At 36.1% G+C, this 13,242-nt stretch overlaps 1 protein-coding gene across 3 annotated transcripts in view; it reads right to left on the bottom strand.

The window, feature by feature from the left end:
- The window catches only part of MED14 (mediator complex subunit 14), a 64,652-nt gene that overhangs the window by 49,124 nt on the left and 2,286 nt on the right, over window positions 1–13,242 (bottom strand). For all 3 annotated transcript variants that reach the window (XM_016156572.2, XM_016156571.2, XM_036226445.1), the window contains exons 2-7: window positions 10,381–10,407; window positions 7,919–8,024; window positions 1,739–1,912; window positions 1,108–1,237; window positions 548–676; window positions 127–234 (exon numbers count right to left, since the gene is read on the bottom strand). In XM_016156572.2, the coding sequence (XP_016012058.1) occupies window positions 127–234; window positions 548–676; window positions 1,108–1,237; window positions 1,739–1,912; window positions 7,919–8,024; window positions 10,381–10,407 (674 nt within the window). The remainder of the gene's footprint in view (window positions 1–126; window positions 235–547; window positions 677–1,107; window positions 1,238–1,738; window positions 1,913–7,918; window positions 8,025–10,380; window positions 10,408–13,242) is intronic.

A 13,242-nucleotide genomic window follows, 5' to 3' on the forward strand; every position in this document is an offset into this window, starting at 1 on the left:
GGTAGGGTGGGCAGAGAAGGAGAGTTTAGGCTGCTACAGTTCAGGACTAGAGGCAAATGGAAATGTGGGGAGAGAAGGAGACACCAATTCTCTACAAATACATGTCTTGGAATTTCAGAAGGATACGTAAGCAATTGTACATGTCCTGAAGAGGTCTCTCATCAGCAAAGAGCCTAGACTGCACCAACTGATGGATAAAGTTGATTTGCATGCTATGAACCAAGGCTCGTCCATCTTCCATTGGCAGGAGAAAAGAAGGTGGTTAATCAGAAAAGTATAGATTGTGTCACAGTACTGGTTAAGGAAGAGCATACTAACAATGACTTAAAAAAACAAAAGAACTGAAACTATGGAAACTAGATAACATTATACTTGAGAAACACTGAAACCTCAAAGACCAGTAGGTAGTTATGATTACCATAAAATCTGCTTCATATTACAGGATAAATTGCTAAACAATTATTATTCTGTAAAAATGTTTTAATACTATAAAAACACCAAACATTTAAATCAATACTTAGGATTTAAATCACTACTGATGATTTACCTCCTGTTTCCTTATCCTCAACTAGAATTTCTAACTTGAGAAGACGCCATGGAACATCAGGATCATCTCCCATCACAGTCAAGGTGGCTTCAAATTCTCCTTCAACTCGAAACTTCACCCGGCCATTTGCTTTTAGAAAAAGAAGAAGAGGTCTACTTTTCTAGAAAATAAGCAGCTTCTTGCTAACCTAGAACTTTGTCTTGCTTATAAGAAATCTTAAATATATTGTTCTTTCGCAAGTATTCAAACAATTCAGTGATTCCAGGTCATCAAGAAACCAAAGGCAACTTCTAATGTCAATGAACAGTATATTCTTGAGGCTCAACCTTGGGACTTTGTCTCTCTTCCAGCCCCAGATCATCTCACCCACTCCCGAGCTTCAAATACAAGAACTGGATTTCCATGTAACAAAGAGAAATGGCAGGCCTAACAAGTCACGGATTTGAATACCACCAGAATTGTAGGTCAAAACTTCATACTTCTTTGAATAAAATCACAAAAGCTATTTTAAAAATATTCTAACAAATCAAATCTTAAAAAAGTAAACTTCAGGTACATACCAACTGTAAGATTTGCTAACTGAGGAGGAAGATCTGTGGTTACAAGCCGATGTCTAAGAATCTGGTTCAACTGGTGAAGTGTGGCTTGTTTCTCAACTTTGGTAATTGGGTCTGGAGGGATAATTTTATCCTTCAAAAAAATTTAAGTGATTTTAAAATAATGTACAGAGGCATAATTTTTACCTGTGCCTGTCTTAACACAGTATTTTCTTATTTTACCCAAGAGAATCTCGACACTCATTTCTGCAGTCTATATCCAATAATAGTGACCATTACTATCATGCATTAGAGGGCCAATGATTCCACCAGCCACTCAGTTAAGACGGTAATGCAACATGATCTTTATGCTCTATTTATGAAACCATCTTAAAGTCACTAGATTACTTCCACTTCTTAAAAATATAAAATAAAATAACACCAAGGCAGTAGAAAACTACAATAAATTTTAAAAAACATTTCCAAAAAGCATGCAATATTTCCACATCTGAATAGATGTAAGTTACGTTTGCATATCTGTTGATATGCAAAATACCTCATTAAAAGTAGGTTCACCCATTTTGATGGTTACTCACTTTCCGACTGCAATTTATTTTTTAAAAAACACGATTTAGAGTGGGGGAGATGCACTTACCCTAATGCAGGTAGGCAGCCGTGGGTAAGACCCAGTAGTCAGTACATCAATGGCATATGGGATGGCAAAACTAGGCAGGCGTGCATGGACCAGAGCATCTCTAGCTAACGAAGCCAGCCGATCAGCAGTGTCCACAAATAGGATGGCTTGCTGATCTAAAAAGCTAGAGATCATCTTTAAAGCAAAGGGTAAATGTATTAAGCTTCCTTGAAAACTAGCCGCTTTTCGCTTCAAATATCACTGATTCATTCCAAAGTAAACTTTGAGGGGAATTAATATAAGTGTTTCATGGTGCAAAATATTACTTCAAAAAATTCCCCAGCAATTAATAAAAATTTTTAAAAACAATAATTTTATATCAACTTAAGTAAAAGGTTTTCCAATTCATTTTTCTATCCTTAACTTACAAGTACATAATATCATGTTAGAATAAATTAAACAAAATGCTTTTTACTCTTACAGACTTCTGTAATTAGTTGGTAACAAGGAGAAAATTCTGAGATGTTCTAAATTAAATTACGGTAGGCCAGAGGGTGGAAGGAAGAGACAAAAGGGTTTAATTGGTTAACAACTGCAGTACAAAACTAACAAAGGACTGCTCCTGCTCCTTAGTGTATGTTGAAATTATTAAATTAACTTTCAGGTGGCCATTTCCGAGATTATCTAAAAAGAGAATAGCCAGGCACCATCGAACCCCAGAAGGCTCCGCTTTTTGTTTACATATGAGCTTAAGAGCTTTACATCTCTGCTGAGGACTCTGCTGGCTTATCCCAGAACTAGCCCCGCTTCAACTTCTCCCATCCCCATCGTCCACAGCTAATGTAAATTCTTAAATCTTTCTCCCCCTCCTTGATGTATAAGAACATTTGCAAAACTCTGAGACAAAGGACTTGAACATGTTTGTCTTTTATACCTGGCTATGCTGCTGGTGGTTTAGACTCCACGTCCCAAGACCAATTTTTTTTTTGGGGGGGGGGACTATCAAGAGCCTAATAAACCCTTTCTTTTAAAAAGACTTCCAGCTGTGGAAGTTAAAATTTTTGTTTAACAGTTTGTAATGGAGTGTGGAATCCTGGACCCAGACTGCCTTATCTCAATTTTAATTTTGCAATTTACTAGTCCCATAATCTTGGGCAAATTACTTAATCTCTCTGTGCGTGTTTTTTCAACTGTAAAATGGAGATGACTTCCAACCTCATGAGGTTGTTCTGAGGATTAAGAGTTAATGCATATGAAACCTTTAGAACATTACCCAGAATATACAAAACACTCAATAAATATTGCCCTTTACGTGATCTAGGCTAACTTCATGCTCAATACAGAAATCCTTTCCCATTAGTACTCTACTCAGTGCATTTCATAAGGGCAGCTGAACTGGTTTGTAGAGCTCCACACAAACCTGGAATCTCTTTCCCCGGAACTTTTATCTTCTATTTCTATTCTGGAACAATACTTAATCTCTCACGTTTTGCAAACACAGGAAGCCTAACCTACCTTCAAGCTTAACATTCCAAGTCACTTCAATTAGTCTTCACATCTCCAAATTCCTGACTTGTCCTACTGCCTGGAAATGCTCCAGTTTATCAGTGGCCAAATTAAAATATGGTATCCATAATTAATACCATATGCACACAAAATGCCCTCCCTGCATTTTCTCAGTATCTGTTTTTCACAAGTCTAGGAAATAGACAAAACCAGATAATTACTATCACCTTAAAGATAAGAAAACTGAGGCTTAAGTTTAGACACTGACTCAAAGAAAGTCAATAATCAGAGAAGCTGGAACCAAAAAGTGCTTCCTCTAGCTCTCAGACCAGCAAAGACCACTACAAGTGCTACTTTCTATGACTAATAAGGAGAACCGAAGTTTTGCCACCCCAATATCTGGGATGGAATATTGATTTTAAGATGGCTATTTTTAAGAAATGAGACTCAGAAAGAACATCAGAACATAAACATGGCAGGACAGGGAGAAATCTAGCAAAGCCTCTTTGTTGGACCCTCTCTGTGTCCTACTATTTCTGGGTGGCCCAGTAAGAATTTGTTTACCATATGTTTACTCCTTCCCATATACCTGTGAATTGCCTACTTCCCCTTTGAAATCTCAGGCCTCTGCCCCCTTTCTCTTTAGTCCACAATGGCATATAAACCTCAACTGCCCAATGTGTCCTCGGGTCTCATTCTTATGGAACCTTCATATATACATATGGAATAAATTTGGACATTTTCTCTTTTCAATCTATCTGTTAATCTGGTTATTAACCCAGCCAGAAGAACTTAAAAAGACGGAAGGAAAATTATTTTTTGCACCCTCACACGAGTAAAATAGATTTCTAACAATGCCACCACACTAACTTCTAAGCAGCAGCCACAATACTAGGACACAGCAAGCTTGGAGTCAACTAAAAGGCCTTGATCTTTTGTACATGACTCTGTAACAAGCAAGGCCCACTTTCTCATCCTAAACCTAAAGCAGGACTGTAATCTGTCTGATTTTAACATATTTAAAATCATTTTGAATCCTGCTTCTCTCAACTCCTGAACTGGTTTTTACTCAGATTTAGGTAATCCCAATTCTCCCTTTACTCAGGACACGGTAAAAATGCTTATTAGACAAAAGCCAGGGCTTCCCTTTAGGAAGACAGTCACCAACCTTAGTGGGCATTTAATTCGGCCCAAGTTCACTCCACCTTAAATGTGGGTAATTAATGAAACATTTTAAACCACTTAGCCCAACTCAAAATATATTAGCTTCAACTATACTCCTTTAAGAAATCAAATTAATAGATTAAAACTTTAGTTTTTATTAGTGAATCCATGTAGGTCCCTAATGACGTACATACCAACTGTTAATATGGTTAATAATAATCTCTTTTAAACTTTAACTGAACATCAATAGATATTCCTCTAAGGAAAATATACAAATTAGCCAAAAGCATATGAAAAGATGTTCAACGTCATTTGTCATCAGAGAAATACAAATAAAAATCACAATGAGATGCCACTACTAAGGAGAGTTAGAATCAAAATGTCAGACAATAATAAATGTTGACATGGAGGAATTAGATTCCTCGTACATTGCTGGTGGGAATGTAAAATGGTATAGCCATTCTGGAAATCAGTCTGGGAGTTCCTCAAATGATTAAACATAGAATTACTATGTGACCTAGTGATTCTAATCCTAGATATATACCCAAGAGATATGAAAACATGTCCACACAGAAACTTGTGCATGAATGTTTATAGCAACATTACTCATAATAGCCAAAAACTGGAAATTACCTAAATGTCTATTAACAGATGAATGGATAAACAAAATACAGTAGATCCATATAATTCAGCTACAAAAACAAAATACTGCTACATGCCATGACATGAATAAGCCTTGAAAACATTATGCTAAGTTATAGAAGCCAGTCACAAAAGACCACATATTATGATTCCATTTATATGAAATGTTCAGAATAGGCAACTCTATAGAGACAGCAGATTACTGGTTGCTTAGGGCTAGGGGCAGGTACTTGGAGGTGACAGGTTTAATTTTTGAGTTGACGAAAATGTTCTAAAATTGACTGTCGTGATGGTTTCACATATCTGTGAATATACCAAAACCCGCTAAATTATACACTTTAAATGGTATGGTATGTGAACTACATCTCAAATAAAGCTGTTTTAAAAAAAAGCTCTAGAAGAAGAGATATTTTCTTTTACTTAGATAAAACATTATCATTAGAGTTCTATAAACTGTATATTTATACACTCAGTTGCACATGTAATATGTCTGGCATGGCTAACAATCATTATCTATTAAGAATCTCTAACGAGACTAGTTAAATAATAATTAGGTTGAGAACAGAAGTATCAAAACATGAATAATCCTCTAATTCTCCACTGATGGACTTTATCCTTGACATAAACACATCTGTATCTCAATTCACAAAACAAAAATACCAAAACTTTATACAAATTCAACATAACTTTATTCAGAATGTGACTTATTGAACAGTCAATTTAAAAAACTAATAAAACACTATACTATGAATTAATGAGAGATGAATGCAATACAGCTCACTATAAAAACCAAGAGTTCTGGGTTTTGTTTGATGTTACTGAAGCACAACTCAGTAATATCAAACAGGTAATTTAAATACCCATGGTATAATTTAAGATTTATCACCAGATTTGAAAAACTGAACACTTGGATTTGATATACTTCAGCAATACCTAACCTTCCACTAGAAGTTTTAACATCTTTAAGAAAAGATTACCCCAAATTAAATAATTATTGAAAAGAAACCTTAAGCTTTTCAGAAATACTACATACCATACTACTTCATTTCAGCCAAAATAGATTCATTTAGACTTGGTGTCCAAATTTCCAATACAATTAAATGAATTGTAAACTTTCTAATAAATAAGCCTGTTTATTAATATTTGAAACGAAAACTATTCTTCGAATGATGCTTTACAGTATATGAAAGACTTTCTGTCAACAAACTTTTACTTCCCAATCACATAAACACACAACAGATGAATAAAAGGAGTTTTTCCCCCATAACAAAACTTAATATGTGGTACAAAATCTTCTCCCTCTAAATAAACCTTTTATCAAGGTTATATAGAAGAATGATACCGGCTTGCTCTTAAGAAACTAAAGATATGTGGCTAGAATACATGTTATAGAATTTTTATCATTGGTTTAGCTGCCAGAGCTGGAATTAAGCATAAACTTTAGTGAAAATTAGGTTTCATTTTTAACTTAAAAAAAAAATTATTCTATAGTTTTAAATTCTCAATTTCCTCATAACCTCTTTTTTTCCTTTCACTTTAGCAATTTTCACATCAGCTTTCTGAGATAAGAGAACTTAGTGAGACTGAGGATAGCAAATGCAATAGGCTAAAACTTAGGTGAGGTCAGGAAAGCATGCAAAGAAACAATTGTGTTGCAGATTTCTTTCTGAAGTGTAATTTTATGGAATATGCAAACCCCAATAGATTTGCCAATATAAAATTACTATAAAATATTTGCAATTTAGCTTCTCAGGGTGCTAAAAATAAATTTAGTCTGGTACCTCTATACTGGTAGCTGCTAACTGTAATTTATCTAGGAAGCCTGATAAGAGAATTTTTAAATGACTTAAATATAATTTAACCAATATAAAGTTGTTTTTCTGCTTTCACCTAGAAAAAACTGATACAAATTTTAATGTCATTACATAATTGAATGAAAAAAAGAATTTTGAGTATCAATGTCAAGCTTACTTAAAGAATCCATCCACTTTCCCCTACTTTCCAAATATAACTGACAGTAACTAGAAGGCTACTTGGCTTTGTAAAGCTGGGCCTGGAGGGCTGACTTCAAAGTAGGTAAATGCTCATATTATTTTAGGACTTTATTCATGTTATGAGTTACTCTATCCCTTCCAATATGAAATCCATTCCCCTCATTACAAGTGATTGAAGTAAAACAGGAGGGAGTAATCGGGTGTCTCATGTGTTAACACCACACCATCCTCCCCCAAATTATAAGCTTAGTAGGCTAACACAGGATCTCTACTGACATTTTTCCTCCTTAACAGTTCTTGAAGATAGCTTAAAACTTTTTTTGGCAGATTTTAGCATCTCTGGTATGTTTCACTACATGTCACTCCTTTGAATTCAAAAGAATGATTCAACAGTCAAGTCTCCAACCACCATGCCCTACACCCTGTGCTCAATAAATTTGGAGAATGAGTAAATGAATAAACAAACAGATAAATACTGTTATCAGATCTGTGATCTTAAAGAAGCTATTTAAATTCTAGGAACCTTATTGTTTCCTCCTCTGTAAAATACTGACTCTGCCATTCTCACAGGACTGTCAAGACTCAACAGGCACCATTTAAGGGAGTACTTTGCAAACTCTAAGGAACCGACAAGTTCAAGTCTCCTATTCAATGTCTTCCAGTGTAATGATGTCTCCAGATATCATCTAGTATTCTTTCTGATCAGGTGTCCATAAACTAAGTTTCTATAGAAATATGTCATACATTATCATACAGAAATATGATTACTCACATAAATAATGTCTCTCAAAACAAATCAGCAGATATAAGTTAAAGCTAAAATTATAAACGTCTATTATAAGTTAACATTCCAAAAAGTTATTTTATATAAAATAAAATCAAAAGTTTAACTCACCGCACATTTTTCCACTTTGCCAGCATTATTAGCCCACTTCACTAAAGCTAGTAATCGAACAAAGAGTTGGCGTGTCCGGCTAGCAAACTGCACTATTTCTATTTTCCTATAAAATAAAAAAGATTCTTAATGAACTAACATATTTGAAAAAGTATTTCATGATTTATTTCATCTGAGCTAAAGTATGACTCAATCGTTGTTTATAACCATTACAGCAAAATGAACCACTTAAATATTTATCTAAATACATATGAATTGTCACACTTTATAAATCATCTGCATGTTTTTTTTTACCTCAGAGTAATAAATCCGAAGGAATGGTTTAGCAACAAATCACGTTTAAAAAAGCAAATTTATATTGTAATAAAAGGTGTTTACTAATATATACTTAATTAACATATAAAATGTGGTCACATAGAGGACCAAATTAGGAGTTATGAATTTCATAATTAAAATCATGAGTTTATGAATTCGTAACCTTTTTGGTAAGATAAAGGAATTGAAGTAGGTCTTTACCAAAGCTTGAAACTGTTCTTTCTATAAAAGCAAGGGCCCAATTCCCATCTTGCAAGGGCATAATTTTTAAAAATTGAATAATGAAAGAACTACATAACTATTTACCAAACTAATGTCAATGACAAACTTAGATACTAAAGTATCCACACAAATCTATGAAAGTAAGCTAGAAGGTCTGTCCCTATTTTTATGCTATACCCACTACAATGCTTTTTCCCCAATATTCATCAGTATTTTTATCTTCTCCTTATAAAGCCTTTAAAGCTTTACTAAAAGCTTTATGCTGTCAATATGTGTTAGTAAGACCTCTCAACTTCATGTCTACTACAAAACTGATAATAATACCTTTAATGGTTTACCTTAAGACACTGAATAAAATATTCAACAGGCCAGGATTAATGATGACAGAACCCAAACAGGTCACCAACCCCCCTCTGAGTGGGCTCTGACCTATTAATCTTAGTACATCTATTAAGTGAGCTACAGATCCAATCCACGTCTCTGCATCTCACCAACAGCAACACAATGATGCAATGCACCAAAATAAAATATTTGCTTAAGTATAATCCTGACTGAAGACTACAGAGTCAAGCTCCTATCAAGAAAATATGTAGCCCACAGACAACCAGATAGACTTAAGGATCAGCCAGCAATATGATTACTGGTAGTATAAAGAGAAGAATCAAGGACACAGATACAGTTTTGACTCTTTGGCCAGTGTCTGTGAAGGAACCTAAGAGATAAAAAAAAGCAGAGCCTCACAGGCAAGAGTGTGACATAGCAGAAATGTTAAATGTACGTTAAGATCTGGCAGCCATCCCAGTGCCTGCCTATAGGAGCCTCAGTACTGTCACTCCAACTCAGGAACAGATTACAGAGAACATGAGGTCTCTTCTCTCCCAGAACAAACTTATTTGTATGTTATTAATTAGGTTTCCCAAATGAGGTCCGCTATTGGAAAAAAGATATCCCCCTTTGCAAACTATTGTAACATGTTTTTTTTTTGACACCATGCTGTCTCAAGTGATAAGGCAGCACCAGTTGGTTTTCCATGGCACAGTTTCCCTTCCTACCAGAGCAGACAAAATAAATCCTTTCATTTTCATTTCTTTCCTTTAAAACTGATCAGCCAAAGCATAACACAGGTATGCTTCAATCACCTCTTCCACCTCTACCTTTCCTATGTATGTCTAATTCAATCAGAAAGGTTAGTTGCAGATAGGGATAAAACACAGTCACTAATAAATGCCAAAATCCTCCCTAGTGACTTGGTATTAAGCAAACAAACAAAAAAATCAACCAAGGAGCATAGGTAGTGCCAAGGCTATAAGTGGCCTATGCTGTAGGCACAATTTAAACCTCCGCCACATGACTTCTTTGAAACCTTAATTCTCTTGCTCCTCTAGCTTACAAAAACATACTAGTGTTTAGTTATACCTTAAGCCTCAAACACCAACTGAATCAAAAAATTCTCTCAACTGTAAAACAGCAATAATAGTAGGCAAATGTCAATTCTCTAACGTTATCTAATAGCATCATTGTAGCAAACAGTAAATTGGCAGGCAACTTTCCAAAGTCAGCTTACTCCTTAGCTTTTTCCTTAAGTTCTGTATCTTCTACATCTTCTTACCCCCTCAGGGACTTGACCTGGTCAGTGACTCAAAACAGGTTTCTAGAATGTAAGGTCCAGAGCTGGTTTCACAACAAGAAATGTCAAGGATGAGGAAATTACATTTCCCAGGGCTCCCTAAACAAATGTTGTAAAAAAATAACCCTAGGCTCTCTAGGCCTAGGTTTCCGATCTACAGCGGGATCTAAGCCCTACCGCTCACTCTCACTCTCACACACACATACACCACCCACTTTCACTCTCCCTCATACACATACATATACATACACTCACAGATATATCAATGCAGACAGATTTAAGGTTTTTTCATACTCACCTTTCCACATCAGATTTCCTTGGCAGTCTAAGAAGAAAAAAGAGAAAATGACTAAATATATGCATACCCTCATCAAAATGATAACGGTCTTTACTTTGACTCTATTAAATACTTTCGTGTTTCCAAAAATTGGATAAACAGCCACTACAGGCTTGTGTGGCTACCAGCTCTTTTTTACTTTTATGAGTTTCCAGCAATATGGCTATAAAAGAAAAACCAACAAAGGACCATTTCTCTCCCTTCAAAATGCTTCTGAGGAGAGGGAGGGGGAGGTAGGTGGGGTAAAAGGGGTCAAATATTTGGTGACGGAAGGAAATCTAATTATAGGTGGTGAACACACAATTCAGTAGATATACGACATACTGTTGAATTGTACACTTGAAACTTATTGGGTTTTGTTGATCAATGTCACCCCAATAATTTTTAATTAAAAAAACTTCAAAAGGTGTTGCACGAACCTCAAACATTTAAAAAGCCCATCTTAAATTAGCACACTATTATCAGAGTCACAGAAATATTCTTTTAAGACCAAAATGGTCATGGATGCAGAGTACTACTCAGTTGTCAGCTTCCCCATACCCAGTGGAACCTTTTTTGTTATGGTGGACAAAACTGGCAGCTGAGCACACAAAAGAACCAGTGTCAGCCAAGGGTTTTTACGGTAATTATGATGTTGCATATGATTAGATATAAATGATTTATATTACTTTTAAACAGCTCCAGTAAGGTTTTAATTTCTTTCTTTGCTAGGTCTCCCGTATTGATAGCCAGCAACCAATGTCACCATTTTCCGTCGCCAAATATTTTCACCATTTAACACTTTTGCATCCACAGATGCTTTTAGAAAGGTCCTGATCTGCCTCCTGAATCACCACATTCTGTAAACCTCTATCCCATGGTCCAAGATTCAATGGTCTAAACAACTCAAAAGCCTCCCCTACATTTAATCAGTTTTTGAAGAATACACACCAAGACCCTTAGATCCTCTTCTCGCACCCACATGCCACAGGTGCAGAAAAACTAAAACCACCTCCAGAGATTCAAAGTACACGGAGGGAATACTATTAAAATGAGCTCTGGCTTGTAGTTACCTACAATTCTTAGGGTAGACAGTGGGATGGAAGCTAAAGATGTCATCCAAATAATAAAGGAAACTAGGGCTGGAAGAACTAGCAGATCAGAGGATGAAGCAGAAATTAAGCCCTTATTGTAAGACTGCAAATAAAAGCAGCTACTGGCAACTTCCTCCATATGCTAAAGCTCTTTGAGAACACTCCTAGAGAAGTCACAACCTTCCTCCTGTAAGGAAGGTAGGTGGGAAAGGAGGGGGGTAGTGAGGAAGGGAAGGGAGGAGGGGCAGGGGGGAGGGGCAGGGAGAGAAGAGTGTATGTGTGTGGGGAGAGAGGCGGGGAGAGGGGGGGGGGAGAGAGAGAGAGAGAGAGAGAGAGAGAGAAACAGAATAGTAGATCTAGCCTTTAGGGGTAGGAAAAACAGGAATCATTGTTCCAGCTCTTCCCACTTGCCCAAGGGACCCTAGAAGGGTCACCTCCTGTAGGTGGTATCATTTCAGGGACAAAAGGTAGGCTTTGCTGTCTGGATCCCTTTTCCCCCCAGTTCCTCCTAATCTATTTAAAATTCATTTATAGATAACAAATCCACCATTTGGGGCAAAAGCCTTAAAATGCAAATTTTCGGAAGTGATAAGTCACAAGAACTTATTTACACCAAAGTATGATATATTTACCTGAGATTTTAGCATTTTCTGATTTTAGTTAAGGGGGTTTAAAAAAAAAGAGCAGAAGCTACATCCCTAAAACATCAAGGCGAAATGTAAATTCTATGATGAGATGGGGGCAGGCAGAAGGAGGAAGTGGTGGAGAAGGAAAAAAATCAGAAATCTGGGGCCAAAAACAAACCATCTAAAATGTCAAGGCTGTCCTTTTTACTTTTGATAGTTCACAGACAAGCATCGAATGTGGCAGAAATAATACTTTATAAAGTGTATCTAGAACACTGGTTTTATATTATTAAGACATTAGTCCTGACAGTTTCTACCTAGAACAAGGGGGGGAAAACATGATTTTGAAACTTCCAAGCAAAGTTCTTAAATTAATATTGATTACCACAAGTCAAAAGGAGAAAAAAGTTATTTTATATACACCTATGCATCAAGAGCAACGGTGACTTTTCCCATAAAATTCTACGTGGTCTATTACAATGACGACTCTCAAAATTCATTCATTGAAGTATTAAATCAATAAATACTTAAACCCCAACTATGTGCCAGGCACTGCTCTAGGTTCTGGGGAAAGTAGCAAACAAATAAAAATCCCTGTCCTCACAGAACTTCCAGCAGGGAGGAGACAGACAATAAATAATGTCCAGTGACAGTAAGTGCTGTGCAGAAAAACAAAGCAGTGAGTAAAGAAGGATAGAGTGAAGAGGCAGAGGGCTTTTCATAGATAAAGTCTTGTGATAAATTATATCTGAACAAAAGCCCAAAAGAAATGAGAAAGCAAACCACAAAGATTTCCGGGAGAAGAGCAAAGGCTGTAATGGGGGTAGGGAGTATGCCTTAAGAAACATCAAGAGTAGACAGAATAAGCAAGGAGAGTATTAGGAAATGAAGTTAAAGAGGAAAGGAGAGAAGGCACAGTTCATGTAGGGTCTTAAAGGCATGGTGACCACATGTTCTGGTTTGCCAAGACAGTCTTGGTTTATGCCTGTTGCTCTAACATTACTAACAGCACCACCTTTCATGCTCAAAAGTGTCCTGATTTGTTCCATAAATTTTATGGTCATTCTATAAATAGATGACTATAAAAACTTTAAGTGAAATGAGGAACCATTGGAGGGTTGTGA

Source organism: Rousettus aegyptiacus, unplaced genomic scaffold (assembly GCF_014176215.1).
Source record: "Rousettus aegyptiacus isolate mRouAeg1 unplaced genomic scaffold, mRouAeg1.p scaffold_m13_p_9, whole genome shotgun sequence".
Taxonomy (NCBI): Eukaryota; Metazoa; Chordata; class Mammalia; order Chiroptera; family Pteropodidae; genus Rousettus; species Rousettus aegyptiacus.